This window comes from Dermacentor andersoni, chromosome 9, assembly GCF_023375885.2.
Source record: "Dermacentor andersoni chromosome 9, qqDerAnde1_hic_scaffold, whole genome shotgun sequence".
Taxonomy (NCBI): Eukaryota; Metazoa; Arthropoda; class Arachnida; order Ixodida; family Ixodidae; genus Dermacentor; species Dermacentor andersoni.
In genome coordinates this window covers 7,125,073-7,144,877 of record NC_092822.1, presented here as the reverse complement: position 1 = coordinate 7,144,877, position 19,805 = coordinate 7,125,073, and the positions used below count along the sequence as shown (strand labels likewise).

At 43.2% G+C, this 19,805-nt stretch overlaps 1 protein-coding gene across 2 annotated transcripts in view; it reads right to left on the bottom strand.

Annotated features, from left to right (window-relative positions):
* The window catches only part of AcCoAS (acetyl coenzyme A synthase), a 96,627-nt gene that overhangs the window by 5,078 nt on the left and 71,744 nt on the right, over positions 1 to 19,805 (bottom strand). For both annotated transcript variants that reach the window (XM_055068456.2, XM_050174647.3), the window contains exons 8-14: positions 13,158 to 13,291; positions 11,890 to 12,022; positions 10,021 to 10,077; positions 9,535 to 9,615; positions 8,125 to 8,233; positions 7,201 to 7,400; positions 2,304 to 2,349 (exon numbers count right to left, since the gene is read on the bottom strand). In XM_055068456.2, the coding sequence (XP_054924431.1) occupies positions 2,304 to 2,349; positions 7,201 to 7,400; positions 8,125 to 8,233; positions 9,535 to 9,615; positions 10,021 to 10,077; positions 11,890 to 12,022; positions 13,158 to 13,291 (760 nt within the window). The remainder of the gene's footprint in view (positions 1 to 2,303; positions 2,350 to 7,200; positions 7,401 to 8,124; positions 8,234 to 9,534; positions 9,616 to 10,020; positions 10,078 to 11,889; positions 12,023 to 13,157; positions 13,292 to 19,805) is intronic.

Genomic DNA, 19,805 nt, shown 5'->3' with positions numbered 1-19,805 from the left:
AGTTAGCTGAAAGCATAAACTTCAGAAACTACTGCGACATGCTGCCATTCTGCGAAGGTCTCGGACATCATGGTCTCGGCATTACGACTGCGTGTCAGCCACACAAGAACCATAAAATTATGTTGTCTATGTCGCTTCAGGCAAAGAAAATTCATCGACAATTACAATACTCCCTAAGGCGAAATTTGAGCGCAGCTCTATACTTGTTTTCATTTCTCGATATATTGGCTGGCACAGACAATCTGTCTCGTGCGGCACATTGCAAACGGAGCAAAGTGGGACGCGACCGCCTCGCGTATCGGGAGATTGCAACAGGCAGCACATGAGTGGCACGTGGGGCATGGGTGCGATTCACAGCAGCCGCTGCAGACAGGCAGACAGATGTCCACTCATGCAGTGCTGCGTGCTGCATGCCATTGGTGAACAAACGACTGCACCGACGGCGCACTCCTCTGGAGCCATCTCGTGGCGGTCGTCGCAAGTCTTGCGCGGCACTACGCTTTTCTTCTCACGTTGCGCTCTGCGTTTGTTTTTATCTTTCGCTATGCTCGCAAGGTAAAATGTCACCACGGACTGTTATCAGCAAACAGCAATACGTAAACGATGTGCTGCCAAACCGTGAATTAATTGATAACGGCGCAGCAATCGTTGATCCTCTGCAACATTGCGTGGTGCAGCGTTCTTGCTGACTCGGGCCACGTTGACAGGAAAGCTTGAGCAGCCGCTCTCATGGTGGAAAGACGTAGATGGTCATTCCAAAACAGGCGTAATGAACATGGTGCCGCACGGACAATTGCACAAAAATGAGAGTGATGCCGTCATGGCATCCAGTATTCCACCGGGGCGATGTCCGCGCGAGGGTGTCGCTCGCTCATCTCAAAGGCTGTATATCCTAGTCGCTGTTGGACTGGAGGGGGGCACGTGCTGCCGTGCGCCCAGTTTTGGTCGCGCTTCGTCCCTGGTATGGCACTTAGTGTGTGCCCTCTCTTGATTGTGGCCTAGTTCGAAGCGTTCGTAATAGCAGTGCGGCGATTTAAAAAGCATTCATTATATCTGGAAGTAGTTTCCACAGGGAGGTTCGGAAAATTGTATGTGCACTGAAGTGCAGCCATTATAAGCAATAGATCGTTATAAATGGGTTCGACTATATAACACAGTAACTTCAGCTTCAGTGCATTCCAAATTCTCAAACTATAAACTTTGGGACAATAATCTGTTTCCAAAGCACATTATTTTTGTAGTTTGGTTTCATAGAAAAAGGCAGGAAGTTAATTTTTAATGTTTACATTAATGGAGAAATAAGAAAGCATAACTTCTAAATCTTATTTTCTGTGTCTGTAAGCCTTGAATCTAAGCAAGAAATGCCCTTGTAAAGGTGGTGAAATATGTAATGCTTGTTGAATTTGGACAGTTACCTCTTGTTGAATGGCTTCTTATTTATGGTGCCTCTTTTATAGGTTTTATTTTACAAAAGAACCAGGAATGGTATCATCAATTCATCACTTTCAGGGATATTGCTTTTAGTGAGTGCTCACTGGCAGAGCCCGCAGATGGAATGGCCATCATGAACATAGAACAGTATCTCTGAAAGTGACCAGCCAGAAATTCAGCCCCTGGCAAGCTTGCAAGCATTTTTTGCATGCATTAAACCCTTATGTTTGCAAAGCACATATCTAGAAGCACAGAATTTTGACATGGTTTGTGATGTTAAAATAGGTGAGAATAGCAGCAGTGGATAAAATGATGTTAACTTTAAAAAAGTCACTTCAAAAGAGCAGTGAATTCACTAGAACTGACGAAAATAACTTTGGCATCTCTTTCCATAAACATGACATTTGTAAGTCCGTACTTAGTGAAGGGAATAGTGCAGGTGCGAGATTTGCTTTCCTTACTGTCATGCGGTCCTTCATCTCAATTTTAAAGCCATCAATGGTGCCTCTTGAGCACGACTTCCATGGTGTCTGACTTCGTAGTGGGCAGCAGCACTTCTGTGACCAGCCTCAGTGTGGTCATCTGTGCCTGAAAGTTGCCATGGCAACCGTAGGGCTGCTTTCTCAGCAGTCATGCCTGGCACAATGAACTGCTGCAAGAAGCTGCCATTGCTTATGCTTGTAAGCCATTAATTGCATCATTTAAGTCAGTATATAGTTGCACGTTGTAACGTCAAGACTCGCAATTCTTTCCTTTTTTTGTATGCACCCTTTTCTGATGAAAACTGTGCTCCAGCTTGATGCATATTGACTTTATGGATCTAAGTTCTGACACATGCTCAGGTTGCAATCCTACATGACTAGGACACTCACCTTTCTCCTTGAGATCGCTCACCAGCTGATCATTGTATTCATGGCACTGAAATATAATGAAGTCACGCTAAAGCACTCGTAAACAGGCTGCAGGTATAAGCAAGCTATTGTGGAGAGTTTGCTCATGAATACAGTCATACGTTGTAACCCCCCTGCTGTAACGCCTTTGGGTGCTGCGGGGTAATTGATGAATAAAGAACAAAAACATGAAAAAAAGATGAGCCAGTCACAATTAATCCATTACTACTGGTAATTTTCTTTGCATCAATGCATCAGTTTCACCCAAGTCATGTTGCAAAAAAACTGGAAACATTATTAAATATTTTGTTTATAACGTCTTTTCTGTATAGACACAATTGTACCCATTAATAAAATGTAAAAATTGTGCTGTGTATCAGCGACAATAAACGAAAGCTTCCTGTCTGCATAAACAATAAAAGCAAGCCTTTAGACGAGGTAGAACTGCGTATTGCATTTGCACCATCTAAACCCTCACACTATTATTTCCTTGATAACCACTGCCCCTTTACCTATGAGGAGACATCATAAGCCGTGCAACACAAATACTGTTATGAGCAACGCGTAATCTCGAAGCATGCTTTCTGGGGTACGCCAACTGCTGGCGGCAACAACGGTTGCCACGTTGCACCTGCACCCAGTACCCACCCAACATAGGCAGGTTTAGGTAGCAAGTGTGCAAAATTTAACATCATTAGAATGAGCATGCAAGTCATCTGTTAACTCTTTCATAAATGCATCGAAACAAACATTTTCCGTACTGGTTGAACCGAAACAGTTCAGTTTGGGTTCAACTGCAGGGAAAAAAAATAACTGTTTAAGCTGGTTCGAACCAGTTCAAGTTCATTTGCATAACTGTAGATTACAGGAAAACAGCACAAATTTATTTTGTACAATAACTTAACGCTGCTGCTAAGCTGCAGTGAAAAATTACACCTGTTGATCTTCAAGCCACACGTAGTTACAAAATAATTATGCAGACCCAACACTGATGCTGGAATTCATGTGAAGCAAAGCTTCATTGAGCGAGAGAGGAGAATATATTAAGAAAACACACAGAGTCCTCCACCCCGCTCAGGGGGAAAGGGAAAAATAGGGGACTGAGGAGCAATGATGAGGGGGGCAGGCAATAGCTATATAAACACTCGTGTTCGAAGGGCCTGTTCACAGCCTTAAATCCAGGCTTGTGTTAACTACATATTCTAAGAGAGCCTTGATGGCTAGCTTCATTGATATGTCCGTTCAATGGCCCAGTATCACTTTTTCACTAAACGGCCTGTTGTTAAATGGCGCTAACAAAGAGATCAATGCCTGTTGTTCCCAGTAGTACTAGGGACAAGCCACAAGTATGTGTGCTCCACAGTCTCAGGTACTTTGCGCTCATCACAGCCAAGCGGGTCCGTGTGTTAGATGCAATGCAAATATTGTCGCGTTAACACAACCTTACTTCATGGGAAAATGGTGTCTCTTTACAAATGAGGTATAGCATAGAGCTGCAAGTGCAATCACTGCATGAATGAAAAGCTCCAGAAAAGGTGGCCAACCTGAACCGAAAACTTCTTTTTTTTTTTTTTTCGACTTGATGTTTCAGTTCACTTCCGGTTCAAGCAAAAATGTTTTTTTTTTCCAGTTTTTGGTTCAGTTCTAGTTCGATACCCTGCTTCAAACTGATGCATCGCACACCCAAAGTGTTGAAATGCAGACTTGCACCTATTTCATGACGTCTCACATGAACCTGCAAAAATGAAAGCAGTTTCTTTCTTTCTTTTTTTTACTTTCTTTCATGGACCCGTCAATTTGTGTCAGCATCATCATCATCCTGTTTTATGTCCACTGCAGGACGAAGGTCTCTCACTGCGATCTCCAATTACCCCTGTCCTGCGCCAACCGATTCGAACAAGCGCCCACAAATTTCCTAATTTTATTGCTCCACCTTGTCTTCTGTCGTCCTCGATTTCATTTTCCTTCTCTTGGTACCCATTCTGTAAGCCTAATAGTCCTACGATTATCTAACCTGTGCATTACATGACCAGCACAGCTCCATTTTTTTCTCTTAATGTCAATTAGAATAGTGGCTATACCCATTTGCTCTCTGATCCAAACCGCCCTCTTTCCGTCTGTTAACGTTATGCCTAGCAATCATCGTTCAATCGCTCTTTGCGCGGTCCTTAACTTGTTCTCAAGCTTCCTTGTCAGTCTCCAAGCCTCTGCCCCATATGTAAGCACTGGTAAAATGCACTGATTGTACACCTTCCTTTTCAATGATAATGGTAAGCTTCCAGTCAGGAGCTGACAATGTATGCCGTATGTGATCCAACCCATTTTTATTCTGCGAGTTTCCTTCTCATGATCAGGGTTTCCTGTGATTAATTGACCTAGGTAAATGTACTCCTTCACAGACTCTAGAGGCCCACTGGCAATCCTGAACTCTTGTTCCTTTGCCCGGCTATTCATGATGATCTTTGTCTTCTGCATATTAATGTTCAATCCCACTCTTACACACTCTCTGTTAACGTCCTCAATCATTTGTTGTAACTCGTCTGCATTGTTGCTGAATAGATCAATGTCATCGGCAAACCGAAGGTTGCCGAGATATTCACCGTCAATCTTTACTCCTAAATCTTCCCAGTTTAATAGCTTGAATACTTCTTCCAAGCACGCAGTGAATAGCATTGGAGAGATTGTGTCTCCCTGTTTGACCCCTTTCTTTATAGGTATCTTCCTGCTTTTCTTGTGTAGAATCATGTGGGAGGCTTAGACCTTAGACTTCTGTCAAGCAAAGGACCAGGCAGGATTCCGTAAAGGCTACTCAACAATAGACCATATTCACACTATCAATCAGGTGATAGAGAAATGTGTGGAATATAACCAACCCTTATATATAGCTTACATTGATTACGAGAAAGCGTATGATTCTGTCGAAACATCAGCAGTCATGGAGGCATTACGGAATCAGGGTGTAGACGAGCTGTATGTAAAACTACTGAAAGATATCTATAGCGGCTCCACAACCACCGTAGTCCTCCATAAAGAAAGCAACAAAATCCCAATAAAGAAAGGCGTCAGGCAGGGAGATACGATCTCTCCAATGCTATTCACAGCGTGCTTACAGGAGGTATTCAGAGACCTGGAAGAATTGGGGATAAAAGTTAACCGAGAATACCTTAGTACCTTGCGATTCGCTGATGATATTGCCTTGCTTAGTAACTCAGGGGACCAATTGCAATGCATGCTCACTGACCTCGAGAGGCAAAGCAGAAGAGTGGGTCTAAAAATTAATCTGCAGAAAACTAAAGTAATGTTTAACAGTCTCGGAAGAGAACAGCAATTTACAATAGGTAGCGAGGTACTGGAAGTGGTAAAGGAATACATCTACTTAGGGCAGGTAGTGACGGCAGATCCGGATCATGGGACAGAAATAATCAGAAGAATAAGAATGGGCTGGGGTGCGTTTGGCAGGCATTCTCAGATCATGAACAGCAGGTTGCCATTATTCCTCTAGAGAAAAGTGTATAATAGCTGTGTCTTACCAGTACTCACCTACGGGGAAGAAACCTGGAGGCTTACGAAAAGGGTTCTACTTAAATTGAGGACGACGCAACGAGCTATGGAAAGAAGAATGATGGGTGTAATGTTAATGGATAAGAAAAGAGCAGATTGGGTGAGGGAACAAACGCGAGTTAATGACATCTTAGTTGAAATCAAGAAAAAGAAATGGGCATGGGCAGGACATGCAATGAGGAGGGAAGATAACGATGGTCATTAAGGGTTACGGACTGGATTCCAAGGGAAGGGAAGCGTAGCAGGGGGTGGCAGAAAGTTAGGTGGATGGATCCGATTAAGAAGTTTGCAGGGACAACGTGGCCAGAATTAGCACATGGTTGGAGAAGTATAGGAGAGGCCTTTGCCCTGCAGTGGGCGTAACCAGGCTGATGATGATGATGTGGGAGGGAGTGGCCAAAACTGCACCAGGTAGGCCAATGCCTGTTCTGGTGGGGGAGTGTATTGTTGAAGCTTAGCGGGCCTTCCTAAATTGGTTGTACCTGGATTAGTGTAGCCCCACTCGCTCTCGGCATCTTTTGCCGGTGACAGGCGTCGCACCAAGCCTGCAGGTGTTGTGTCAATTTGTGTAGATAAAAAATAAACAATGATGACTGAATGAAAGTGCAGGCAGCAGCAGCTTGAGTGCAGTGTGTGTGCGTGCATGCGTGTGCGTGTGTGTGTGTGTGGAGGTAATTCCCTGACCCACTTGTTGGCTACACTCAAACTTTTGAGGTCCCAAATGGCTCCTATGGACGAGGAGTCAGTTGTAAATAAAGTAACAGAAGTGGCTGCCATGTGCTAATGCATTGCTGTTGTTAGTAGCACTGTGGTGGACGTGTGTACTAAGAAGCTAAAGCCTAAATAAAAGCTAGATTGGGCAGGGCCTCTGAATTTGGTGTCTAAGTGACAACCATGTCATGCTGTCGTAGACACAATTGGCGAGAGGTGTGAGGCCAAAAATAAAATGTCTGCTTAGTTCACCGATTGATCGATCGATGAGTACGGCACACTCTGTAGCAGAGTGCCTTGAATGAATATTTACAAACGCAGGGTAGTGCAGGCCCAATGCGCAGTGCAAAAGGCCCTGCTGATGTGCAGCAGCTGGGAACTGAACCTGCCACTTTGTGCTCACCAACAGAATGCCACAGCCACTGAGCAAGCAGAGCAAATTGTCGCAGAGGTGGCTGTGGAGTTCCAGTTGGTACTGACGCAAGAAGTGCGTTGCAGTGAAGGAGCGCCAGGTTGTGGCGCTTTCCCGGGGCAGTCTCCTATGCAGGCAAGCTCACTAGCTTTCAAACGGAGTGCACAATATACTACAAGCTGCAGTGTAACTTACATCCTTGAGTACGACGAAGCAGTAGAGGCACTCGCCCTTTACAGGGTGCGGGTGCGCAACCACTGCAGATTCTGCCACTGCTGGATGTTCGATGAGCGCCGACTCCACTTCGGCCGTGGAGAGCAGGTGGCCCGAAACATTGAGCATGTCGTCCATGCGGCCAGTGACCCAGAAGTAGCCGTCCTTGTCTCGGCGTGCCCCTGCAATTACACACCTGTGTACAAACGCTCCATGTGTCGGTGCATATACAACTGTGGTCTTGACCAAAGGCAGCATCATAAGGACCCGCACAAATATTTTACTGGCGAAAGCAAAATTTGTAAAAACCCTCGTCAAGTAACTGGTGTGCTGCAGTGATCACAGTGCATGTGCTATAACAGCAAAACAACAAAATGTGCGCAAAGAGATTACAAGCACAATGGAAATGAATGTGATACTGAGACAGTGGTTCCAGTGTAATTAGACATTGGATGGACCAGCGGCATACGCAACATTCAAAGGAAAGTCAGAGAACACTCTCACTACAAACATAGCATTGAATGGTATGATGTGATGTCTTAGACAACATTAAATGTACATGTGTGTTCTTCACTGTAATAAATTCTGTCAATAATGGGGGCATTTTGAGCGCTACCTACTGGCTGACAAAGGTATTTGCGCACATCTTGAATCCAAATTGCCTAGAAAAAATGTCTTCACCATGTACCTAAAGGCATACTTGTCGTTAAGGCACTTTATTACCATATTTACAACTTTAAAGAATTTTCCATTTTCTTGTTGTCAAAGGGAGAGTTATTTTTCAGATGACAGGGAAACGTTGGAACAACCTTTATGATATGCAATATATGTGTAGAGCATGAACATGGATTCATCAGCTGCCTCATCACTAGATAAGTGTGAGTTCATAAAGGGGCACCGTCTCACCATCACCAGTGCAGTAGTAACCAGGAAACTTCTTGAAATATGTGGTCTCAAATCGAACATGGTTATTGTAGACCGTTCGCATCATGGAGGGCCAGGGCTTCTTGAATACCTGTGCAACAAAAGGCGAGCATCACTATGCAGGTCTGCAAAGAACTTAATTTTCTGGCACTGAACTCTCAACCAGAAGTAAATCTGAAAAGCATACAAACAGCAAGAAAAAACGGTGGGAAAGTACTACTGAAAGAGTAGTTGCTCTACCTGTGTGAATGCAACAGTAGAATGCCTTGGCATCGCATTGCTAAAAACTTGTTATAACGAACCCTGAATTTCATCTAATAGTTCATTGCAGGTAAAATCTGGTAGATAAAATCATGTCATAAACTAGATTAACACCACTGTTAGTCAATCAGAAACTAGCCTGGAATTGAACACATACATCAACCAATCCAAACTTTTATTCTGCAGCATGGCTTTCTTTTTCGTCTAATAACATGAGTTATTATGCCCTGCTCAACAATATCAAGGCATTCCACTGTAGTGTATTGAAGTGCCCTTGATTGTACTATAATAATGACCCGTACAGGCTCTGAAAGGTCCATTTTACCACTTTGACTTGGTCGGTGACTGCAGCTCCACATCATCGCACTACCTGACCAGAAAGTTTTCATCTAACCCTTAATATGATGGTGTTCAACAGTGCTGCCAACTGTTACCATTCATGCCAAATTGCCAGTGCGGGTGCGCAACCACTGCAGATTCTGCCACTGCTGGATGTTCGATGAGCGCCGACTCCACTTCGGCCGTGGAGAGCAGGTGGCCCGAAACATTGAGCATGTCGGTGCCAGGTTAATTGGTGCTTCGCAATGGTGGTACAAGTGGTGACACCATACCATTTGTTAACGATACCCATGCTGCTGCATATTAAAGAAGCAGCTGCACAGTGACAGCATCTGAAGATGCTCATTAAAACTCTCCCAAGCCTCTCATTATGCATGACAACCCATCCAATCAGGATGTGGGATTCAGAAGAGGCCTGAACCGGGCTGCTTGCTTTAATCCCTCTATTGGCAGCCGGCATTAATGGTATAGCAGTAACAGCCATGATGGTACACAGGCAGCACTACCGTTACCAATACTACTTTATCATTATAACCAGTAACACTAGGCTAAACACTAAGCCAAAACATTCTATTGTACCAAGATAGTGTTCTTACATGCATAGGACAGTGTAAACAACTAATGAGCAGGACTGGTTTTTTAAACCGCTTCCAACTGGTACCATTTGGGTCCTCCTGGCTCTCAGTGTATATGTGTAAAAAAGTGGTAAGAAGATGGAAAAAACAACTAATAATTGAGTTATACCATGCACAACATAAAAGCAATTGCCGCCAAGTGATTAAAAAAACTCACCAGGTAGCCTTCGGCCTCTCCTTCCAGCTCCTTACCCTGCTCATCAACAATAGCAGGCTCCACTCCAAAGAATGGAAATGTCTGTACGTGGAGAGCATAAGATGATGGCATCAATTCTGAAGCTCACAAAAATAGAAAGCTCGAAATTATTGGTGCCCAAGCCATATGTCTTTAAAGATGCGACTATTCAAGCATGAGCAACTGATGCCAAAGGAATCTAGTAGTACTATAAATTATTATGCTCAGCACACTAGTGCACAACATTGCAGGGATCACTGCTGCAGATACAGTTCGATGCACTTTTCACTGACGTTGGCTGCCAAAGATTTTGCATAAAAGAGCAGAAAGCTTCCTCCGCTGATTACAAAAGACACACAAAGGTGAATAGTGGAAGTCCGCAAGTGTCACCACACGTGTAATCAGTGGTTCCTTGCTCAAAATATACAATGTAGATGCTGGCCTTTTATGCTTTCATGGCGAGCTTACCGCAGAACCCGGCTTGGTTGGTGTGGCTCCTGGTAAGGGTGTCAACACATGACCTCCCTGGAAAGAAGAGCAGAGGGTGTGCTACATCAATTCCATGCAGCAACCACCATGACTAGTCAACGAATAACAGGCACAGACTAGTACAAATTCAACCATGAACATGCACAAAAGAAGATGACAAGACAGTCACTCTTGCCAAGAGAGCCATTTCATAAATGTTTATTTTCCAAACAATGTTAACCACCTCATAAGAGTGGTCATTCTGCCCTCTTCTAATGAGTCTTGTCTTACATTTGCTTCAATAAATGTGTTCAACCGGTCATAACTAATTCACCTGGCGTCAAGTCTTATTGAAATATTCATGAGCAGGTGCTGCTCATTGTTCATAATAAAAAACTAAATGTCGAGTCTTTCACTAATGGACTGCAGGGGGAAAAGCGACAACCTCAAAAAAAATAACAAAATCTAGACATTTCTGAGTAATACATAGTCCAATGTACTAGCTCCTCCTTCTCTTGCAGCTTCAAGCTGCATTCACATGGATATAAGGAAAATTATACAGCATGCAATCAACATCACAAATCTGTGGACGAAACAGTAGGAGTATCACTTCAGTCACCAATTATGGTCATTTTTAACCGATGGAAAGTCATCATCAGCCTGCTGTTGTGTTCATTGCAGGCCTCTCCTTATGCCAGTCTGCAAAATTTCTTGATTTCATTGCAACACCTATCTCTCCCTTATCCTCAACTGTGTTTGGCATCCATTCTGTAATTCTAGTAGACCACTGGTTACCTGCCCTATGCATTACATGGCTTGCCCAGCTCTATTGCGTCCCTGTAACCTCAAACTAGAGTATCACCTACCCTCGTTTGTTCTGTAATCCACACTGCCATCTTCCAGTTCCTAAATGTTACACCTATATTTTTCCTGCCATTGCTTGTTGCACAGTTCTTAACTTACATATTCACATATTACGTGGTTATGTTCAGGTTTCAATTGATGGGATTAAAGGAAGTAGTCTTCTTGATTTCACAGGTGATGGAAGCAATGAAATGCCTTCTGTTTATAGCCCTCCAAATGAAACTTTGGTACAGATTCTGACAAAGACAAAGCTATATCTGACATGCATACTGCCTCAGAGGGAAAGCTAGTGTCCACCTGAATGCAGCATGCAGCTGCTAGGAAAACCCCCACAGAACCCTCTGGAAACAAGCTTCACAAGAGACAGAGAGAACATGTGTAGCTCATGCTACATACAGGCAGACATCAACTTTCTTTTTCGTGAATTTGCCTCTAATGATTGTGGGACAGTTCAGGTGTCCACTGGGAAGTGAGACAGTTATGGTTCCCACAGTCCTTCATTTCATATCTCCTTTTGTGATTTTCTTTTACAGCCAACCACCACCACCACCACCACTACTCCTACTACTACTACTACTGACTGCTGGCCTCCTGGTTTTCTCAGTAGGCAGGGCGGCTGCCCTGCTTAGTTGGTGGTACAGGGTGCTGCATTCTTTTTCATGAATCTACCATCACCTTAGAAGCTTTTTGCAGAACCCTTCTATTTTCCTTGTTTGTCCTCTTAGGATCCCTCATTAGCTGTACCTAGTTGCACAGGTATGACACAAAGCAATTAGACAACTGGTACAAACATCTTTAGTAGTATTGGCTTCCCTGTTACATGTACATGTTAAAATGTGTGTGCCCCTATTATGGCCTCCTAAGCATTTCAAATTTTTCTCACATGAACTTTTTCTTTTCTATCCGATATTTTTGTTCCGCCATACTTAAGTACATGTCCTTCCTGCTATGATATCACACAAGATGGCAGTATTGTTTAAATAAATAAATATTTAGTCACCATACCGTCTCTGTCTGCCAGAAGGTGTCCACAATAGCACAAGTCCCATTTCCGACCACTTTGTGGTACCAAAGCCAGGCCTCTGGGTTGATGGGCTCACCAACAGTTCCCAAAATGCGCAGCGACTTTCGGTCATGTCTGCACAGCAGAAGTTACAATTGCAGCTTCTGCACGACATCCAAAATATGGCCAACAGTTCCCTCACAAGTGGACTTTGCAAACAGTTCTTGTACCAACGGGTGGTCCTACTCCATGCGGAGAGTACACCACAGATCTCAGGCACTGCACTAATTGTTCCGCAAAACTAGAGCTTTTTTTGAAATTGGCAAGTTTCTGAGGCTTTGCCAGTACAGGAGCTTTAGCAAACTGCCTTAATGTCCTCAAAAAAAAATGCACAGACAAACAAGAATATTTATGTACTCTGATCATATTCATGTATGCCATCTTTCGTATTTCAGAGCAGTTCCATTGATCGAGTGATTAAAAAAAAAAAATGACCCCTGCCTGTATTCACAAAACTCTTACGTGCCATTCATGATTGGCCATTGCTGTGGAAAGGGTCTGTTATAGTGGAAATCCCGACCACGGGTGATGGGTGCACAAATGCTGGTCAATGGACGACTGCTCTTAGGAGCAAGCTAGGTGAATATTAGCACACTTGCAAATGCTTAGGGTTACATTGCCCTTTCCCGTGAAAGGTCCCTCTTCCCCATTGCCCCACTGTACTGCATGAACACATCATTGAATCAGTTGTGCGCAACAGCGTAAAAAGAATGGCTCAGCAATGGCAGGCTGCACACATGCATACTTTCGAACAGAATAAAACAGGAATCGATTCACCAGTTATAGGAGTCTTGCAAAGTTCCTATTCCCAAAATACTGGCACACTTCATAAGAGTGATTAATATGTAAATTTTTATCCGCTTTATGTTCCCAATGGATGCAGTTCATGCAACTGTGATATACAGTACATATGGCATTACTGCTATAACAGCAAACTTCATGCTTCACTTTTCTTGAAATTTTTTTATTTCTAGCGATATTTGTAAAAAAGAAAAATGAAACTTGTGGCGTAAACAACATATCTGCTCTCAGAAGTTAGCAGGTCCTAACGTTGTTGTTTAATTACAATAAATCTTGCCAAAATTGGCTGAGTGGATGACCAGAAAAACAGTGTCTTCACTGCCATATATTTAGATAAGAGCTGCAACGCAAAACTTCCCCCGAGCTGTCATCAATGTCAAGTTTGTAGCCAGAAAAAGGTGCAACTCACTTGCAAACGAAGGAGTCTCCATACTTCATGAGGGCCCGTATGGCTGTGGGTGCTGTGTAGAATTGGGTCACCTTGTACTTTTCCACTATGGCCCAGTAGCGGCTTGCATCCGGGTAGAATGGCACCCCTTCAAACTGCACGTGCAGACAGACACCACAGCGACACGCTGAAACGCTCACTCAATGTCAGAAATTCTGACACAGGTGAGATCAGTGTTTACAGTCCTTCGTAAACATTAATCACTGTCAGCTGAACAGATAATGGCACAATGATTTATTTTGCACTCCCTATGACATTAAATGCTGGGGTGTCTATGTTCCCGACAACCTCACTTTAAGAAATTCGCACCAATTAGTAATCACTGATACATAGTAAATTTCTTATATTTATTTCTGCTTGTCTGAAACCTTTTTACTCTGTACCCAGTGATCCACAGATATCCGATCAACACACAGGTTTGATCCATTCATCTACGTATCAACATAATATATAAAGGACATCCTACTAACATGCACTTTGCAAATATCAAGTAGTCAATTATTTATTGGCATTCATTGCATATTAGAATTAGACTCTTTATGGACATTACATACTGACATTGTAGAGATGTATGCAGTATGTCATATTGGGTTTCTTGAAGATTTACTTAAGATGCCGTATTGTTTGGGGGATGTAATTAAAGTTTTGTGTAATTAAGCTTTGTGGAACATGGCCTTTGAGAACGCTGAACTCCCCAAGCTTTATTGCACATGAAATGCCATTCACTTTGAATGCAGTGAATAAATATTGCAAAAGTAAAAGGTGGAACCATATACACTCAGGTTAAACAGTAGTTAAGGTTCGTTGAGAATATTCAGAGAACTTTTGTGCTGAAATCTGGTAGCTTGGCTGTGGCTATGGCGTGTTGCACTGCTGATCACATGTCTAATGTATGTTGTAACAACATGAAAAAAGAATTTTTTTTTCGGCCCCTGCATGAATAGTTGCTCCAGCCCATATACCTTTTTTCCCAGTTTCCCTATGACATAATCATGTTTTCTCATTTGTTCACATTATAGTTGGAAATGATCATGTCTGCATCTCATATGTTTTTATCTACCTGCCAATATTCTGATACAACTTAATTTTAATGATGATTGAAGTTTATTGGCGCAAGGGCATCTAAGGCCAAAGAGCACAAGGACATGTGTTTTGGTTTAAGTAAAATTGCGAGTTTAGGACAATGACTTAAAAATAAAGGCTGTATAGAGGCCTACACGTAAGATAAATTTATGAATACTAGTGCATCAATTCTAAAATAATTACTAAGATAAACATAGGGCCTTAAATGTGTTGGCTACAGGCACACATGTTAAATTATTCTTTATTGTCTGAGTCCCATGCTTTACAATTCTTGCTTACGCAAAAAGTGCGAGAGCTCAGACATACTTTTGTGCATCAGATTGTACCTCACCTGTGAGGCACGATCTGATGGTTAGGATGGAATGAGATGATGCCTAGAAAGTTAACTTGAATCTTGCTCAAGTTAAAGTTAAAAAGTGCATCCTCTGATAAGAACGTCGAGGTATGGGGGGGTATATGGTGTGAGTAAAGTTTTCTAAAATGAGCCACTCACTCTCGGTGAAGTTCAGGACATTGGATGAGGACATGTAGGACGGTTAGGTTCTCACCGTAACGTGTGCATGTCGGTGGGTCAGTTGCAGTCGAGAGGTGTTTGTGTGTGCCATAATTGTGTCCTATTCTGAGTCGTGCCAGGGTGACTACGATGTGTCTATCAAGCTTCAATGGAAAAAATTTGGTTAACTTCGGTTTAAGCAGGTGCAGCTTATTTTCAATTTGCTTGTCCCATTCAGCTTGCCAATGATTACGGAGTGCCTTTCGTACCGCAGGTTTCTTATCTACACCAGGTACCCAGCTTACATCAATTGTATCCCGATGAGCCGCTTGTCCAGCATTTTTGTCCGCCATTTCATTGCCTGCGATGCCAGAGTGGCCTGGCACCCAGCATACAACAAGAGCAAGATTTTGTTTATACGCTACGTAAATGCATTTAAGGAGCTAGTTTAATACAGGGTTTCGGCTTGCTTTGCCACATGACAGGGCTGTGACAACGCTTAAGGAATCTGTGTATATTATAGACTTTTGTATTTTGTGTTGTACTATGTACTCAACTGCGATCAGGATACCGTACGTTTCCACTGTAAAGATGCTGCTATGGTTATTCAAGGTTCTAGATTTGGAGAAGTTTGGGCCATGGGCTGCACATGATACCGAAGTTGCAGACTTTGAAGCATCAGTGATAAATGCCATAGATTTATACTTGTCTTCAAGGGCCAAAAAATGTTGCTGGGTGAGGGTACTTGGACAACTGTTTTTGTTAAGTTCTGTAAAGGACAAGTCACAGGTGACTGTACATTGCTCCCAAGGTGGGATGGGTTCAACGTTCAACAAGACTTTGGACAAGGCTCGTACGAAAGGCACCAAGTGCTAGGCGGATCCCTAAGTGATAGACAGGATCGAGTAGCTTAAGTATTTATTGTCTTTGAAACCAACTGGTAAACAATACATCCATAGTCTATGCGTGACAACACAAGGCTTTTAAAAAGAGATAGGAGGCAATACCTATCTGTTCCCCACGACTGGTGAGGTAAAATCTTTAAAATGTTCATAGCTTTAAGATATTTCAGCTTCAACTGTTTTATATGCTGCACGAAAGTTAGCTTACTATTGAAGATTACACCCAGAAATTTTTGTTCTTTTCTAGTTACCAGGCTTCACCCATGCATCGTAATGCAAGGGTCAGGACATACCCCTCTTCGTCTAGACAACAGCACACAGGAAGTCTTTTCTGCACTGAATCTAAACCAGTTTTCGTCTGCCCATTTTGTGAGCTGATTAGCACTCAACTGTATCTGGCGTTCACATGTGGACAGGTTGCAAGATTTAAAGCTGATTTCGATGTTGTCCACGTAGACAGAATAAGACACCATGGATGGTACAACAGAGCGGAGAGAGTTCATTTTGATTATAAAAAGTGTGCAACTTAGCACTCCTCCATGTGGTACACAGTTTTCTTGAATAAAAGTGCGTGATAGTACATTGCCAATTCTTATATGGAACTTTCTTTCAGATAAGTAATTTTGCAAAATGTTCAGCATACTACCACAAGTTCCAAAGGATGACAGGTCTTGCAGAATACCGTATCACCAGGCAGTATCATATGCCTTCTCAAGATCGAAGAATACAGATAGACAGTATTGGCTGTGTACAAATGCATCACGTATATATGATTCAAGGAGAACAAGATTATCAGTTGTAGACCTCGCTCTTCGGAAGCCAGATTGGCGAGGGTCTAATATACCATTATATTCTAAAAAGAACACAAAGTGACGATTAATCGTTTTTTCAAATACCTTAAGTAAGCAGCTAGTGAGTGCAATTGGTCTGTAACTGTTAACTAAGGAAGGGTTTTCGCCTTGTCTGAGTATTGGTAGGACTATTGCCTCTTTCCAAGATGAAGGTATATGACCAGTTGCAAAAATCTTATTGTAAAGACCTAAGATGCAGTTTAGGGTGTCACAAGGCAGGTTCTTGATTATTTCATACGTTATTGTGTCAGAACCTGGAGCAGAGCTACCATAAGAGCCTAGGGCAAGGTTGCGTTCCTGGAATGTTAATGGCCTGTTGTACCCTTCTGATGACTTGTTTGGACACAGAGGAATATTTTCAGCTATTCTTTTATGGTTTAGGAACTTTTCGGAATGATTTTCCGAACTTGATACTCTCTCAAAGTGCTCGCCAAGAGTGTTTGCTTCATCTTCTATTGAATCACCAGAGCCAGTGATGAGAGGAAAAGGATTTGGACATTGTCCTTTTAGTTTACATACCGTTATATACTTTGCTAACATCCGTGTATGAGTTTATTGAGGATATGTAGCGTATCCAGCTTTCTCTTTTGAATATTCGGCGAATACGGCGGCCATTTGCTTTGCACCGCTTAAAATTTATTAGGTTTTCTGTTGTTGGGTGGCGTGAAAATCTGCTCCATGCTTTGTTCTGACGTTTGTTTTCAATTTCACAATTTTTGTTCCACCACGGTTTTGGATTGACTTTATCTGTGCAGGACTGAGCTATGCAGTTTTGAGCAGAACAGATGATGTGTTCAGTGATGTAGTAGGCCAGTTTCTCTACACCTAGGTGGTCCACATCTTCCAGGCACAGTTTACATATGTTTCTAAATTTTGACCAGTCTGCACTATGAAGTCTCCATTTTTTTGGGTAAGCTGGTCCATCGTGCCACTTTGTTGCTTCTAGGTGTATTGGGAAGTGATCGCTCCCATATGGATTGCTAATAGCTCTCCATTCCAGGTATGGAAGAAGTGATGCTGACCCTATGGCTAAATCTATACATGAGTATGTGTTATGTGTAGAACTGTAAAAAGTTGGCTCTGTATTGTTAAATAGACAGGCTCCCGATGAAAGAAGGTACTTTTCTATTGCTCATCCTCTCGCATCACATCTCGAGTGACCCCAATATGTGCTGTAAGCATTAAAATCTTCAATTACTATATAGGGTTCAGGAAGCTGGTCAATCAGCTTTTCAAATTCTGCTGAGTCAAACCGTTCATCAGGCGATATATATATGGAGCAAATAGTTATAAGTTGATTGAACAATATAACCCGAACAGCCACTGCCTCAAATGAACTCTGGAGTGATACATGCTGGCATGCTACTGACTTTTGAGCTACGATTGCCACACCACCTGAAGCCATTATTTCTATCTTTATGGAAAACTATGTATTGTCTCAAGAAGTTCTTGTGTGTCGACTTTAAATGCATTTCTTGAACACAGAACAGTCGTGGCTGATATTCCTCGAGTAGATCTTTGACATCATCTAGATTCTTGAATAGGCCCCTGGCATTCCACTGAATTATTTGTGTAGCCATATCGAGGAAGATTTTTGTTGTCTTTGTTCAAGAGCACGTGTTAAAGATAGATAGGTATACAAGGACGGTAACCGTTCAGGTTACCAGTCCCTTTTTCAGAGTAGTTACAGGAATTTTATCCCTCCTAGCGCGCTGATCTTTCGGCGTCGATGACGCCGGGGTTCTTTGATCGACCTCCATGACCTTCTCTGAGGTGCTGGAGGATGGTGAACTAGGCGCTGAAACTTGCGTCCCAGGTCGTGGAGTTTGGTTTAGCTTTGGGACCTGCGGAACCGAGGTCTGCAGGCCCACCTTCGATGTTGATGGAGCAGCACTTGCTGCTGCCACCAGGGAGGCAGGCGGAGTGATTACCGGACCACTATCAGTGACTGCGGTAGACTCCGAAGGGATTTGTGATGCTGCCCCCCGTTGCGCCACCTCGGGAAAGCTTGTGTGATTTAAGTATGAAAGACGTTTCCTTGCTTCATGAAATGTTATATTTTCTTTGACCTTTAGTGCAATGATTTCTTTTTCTTTCTTCCATTTAGGGCATGTCCTGGAGTAGGCTGGATGGCTTCCATCACAGTTCACACAATGTGGAGATGAGTCGTAAGTGTCTGATGGATGTTCATTCGAGCAGCATTTCGCACAAGTCTGCCTTCCTCGGCATGTCTGGGATCCATGCCTATACCTCTGGCATTTAAAGCACCATCGAGGATTTGGAATGTACGGCCTAACATGTACTTTGATATAGCCTGCATCCAATGTACTAGGCAGCACACTGGTACCAAAGGTTAGTACAATGTGCTTTGTTCAAAGTTGTTCGTTATTCCTGCGGATTAGTATTCTTTCTACCTTGATGACCTTTTGGTCCTGAAGACCTTCAAGCAACTCTTCGTTACTAAGGTCCATGAAGTCGTCTTCAGAGATTACTCCACGGCTCGTGTTCATGGTTCGATGTGCCGACACAGTGACTGCTACATCGCCAATGCATTTCAAGTCGTTCATTTTATCAAATTGGGTTTTATCCTTCAATTCAAGAAGCAGGTCTCCATTGGACATCTTTGTGGCTTTGATGCCAGGTCCTATCGTGTTTGCGAGGCATTTCGCCACCAAGAAGGGGGAAAATTTGCGCACGCTCGTGTTACCTTCACTTTGTATGACATGGTACTTAGGGAAGTGTTCCTTATTGTTATTCAAAAAGAACTGGAAGCTTGCATCGATGCGCCATCTTTTTAGAGGGCGATCAAGGGATAGTGGTTTACTTGAAGCCATATAGGGGTCTTGAGTTCGGCAGCTGTGCCAACCGCCCACCACCAAGCCCAACATGGGGACGGAGCAAGTCTTACGAGTAAGACAAACCCTCGCCAGTTGTACGGTGCTAGTATAACCCAATCTGGAGTACCCAAGGTTGGCCACCCACACAAGGTTAACCCTCACTGCCAGGAAAGTCGGAAGTAAATAGAAGAGAGGAGAACACAGGAAAGATTGAAAGGAAGAGAGAAAGACACAGAATGGAGAAGGGGACAGGAAAAGGCAACTACAGATTTCCCCCGGGTGGGTCGGTCCGGGGGTGCCGTCTACGTGAAGGTGTGTACGCCAAAGAGGTGTCTACGCCAAAGAGGTGTGTTGCCTCTGCCGAGGGGCCATAAAGGTCCAGACACTTGGCATCGGCTCAACCCCCAGGATCCCCTTTTCCCCGGACACTGTAAAGCCGCACA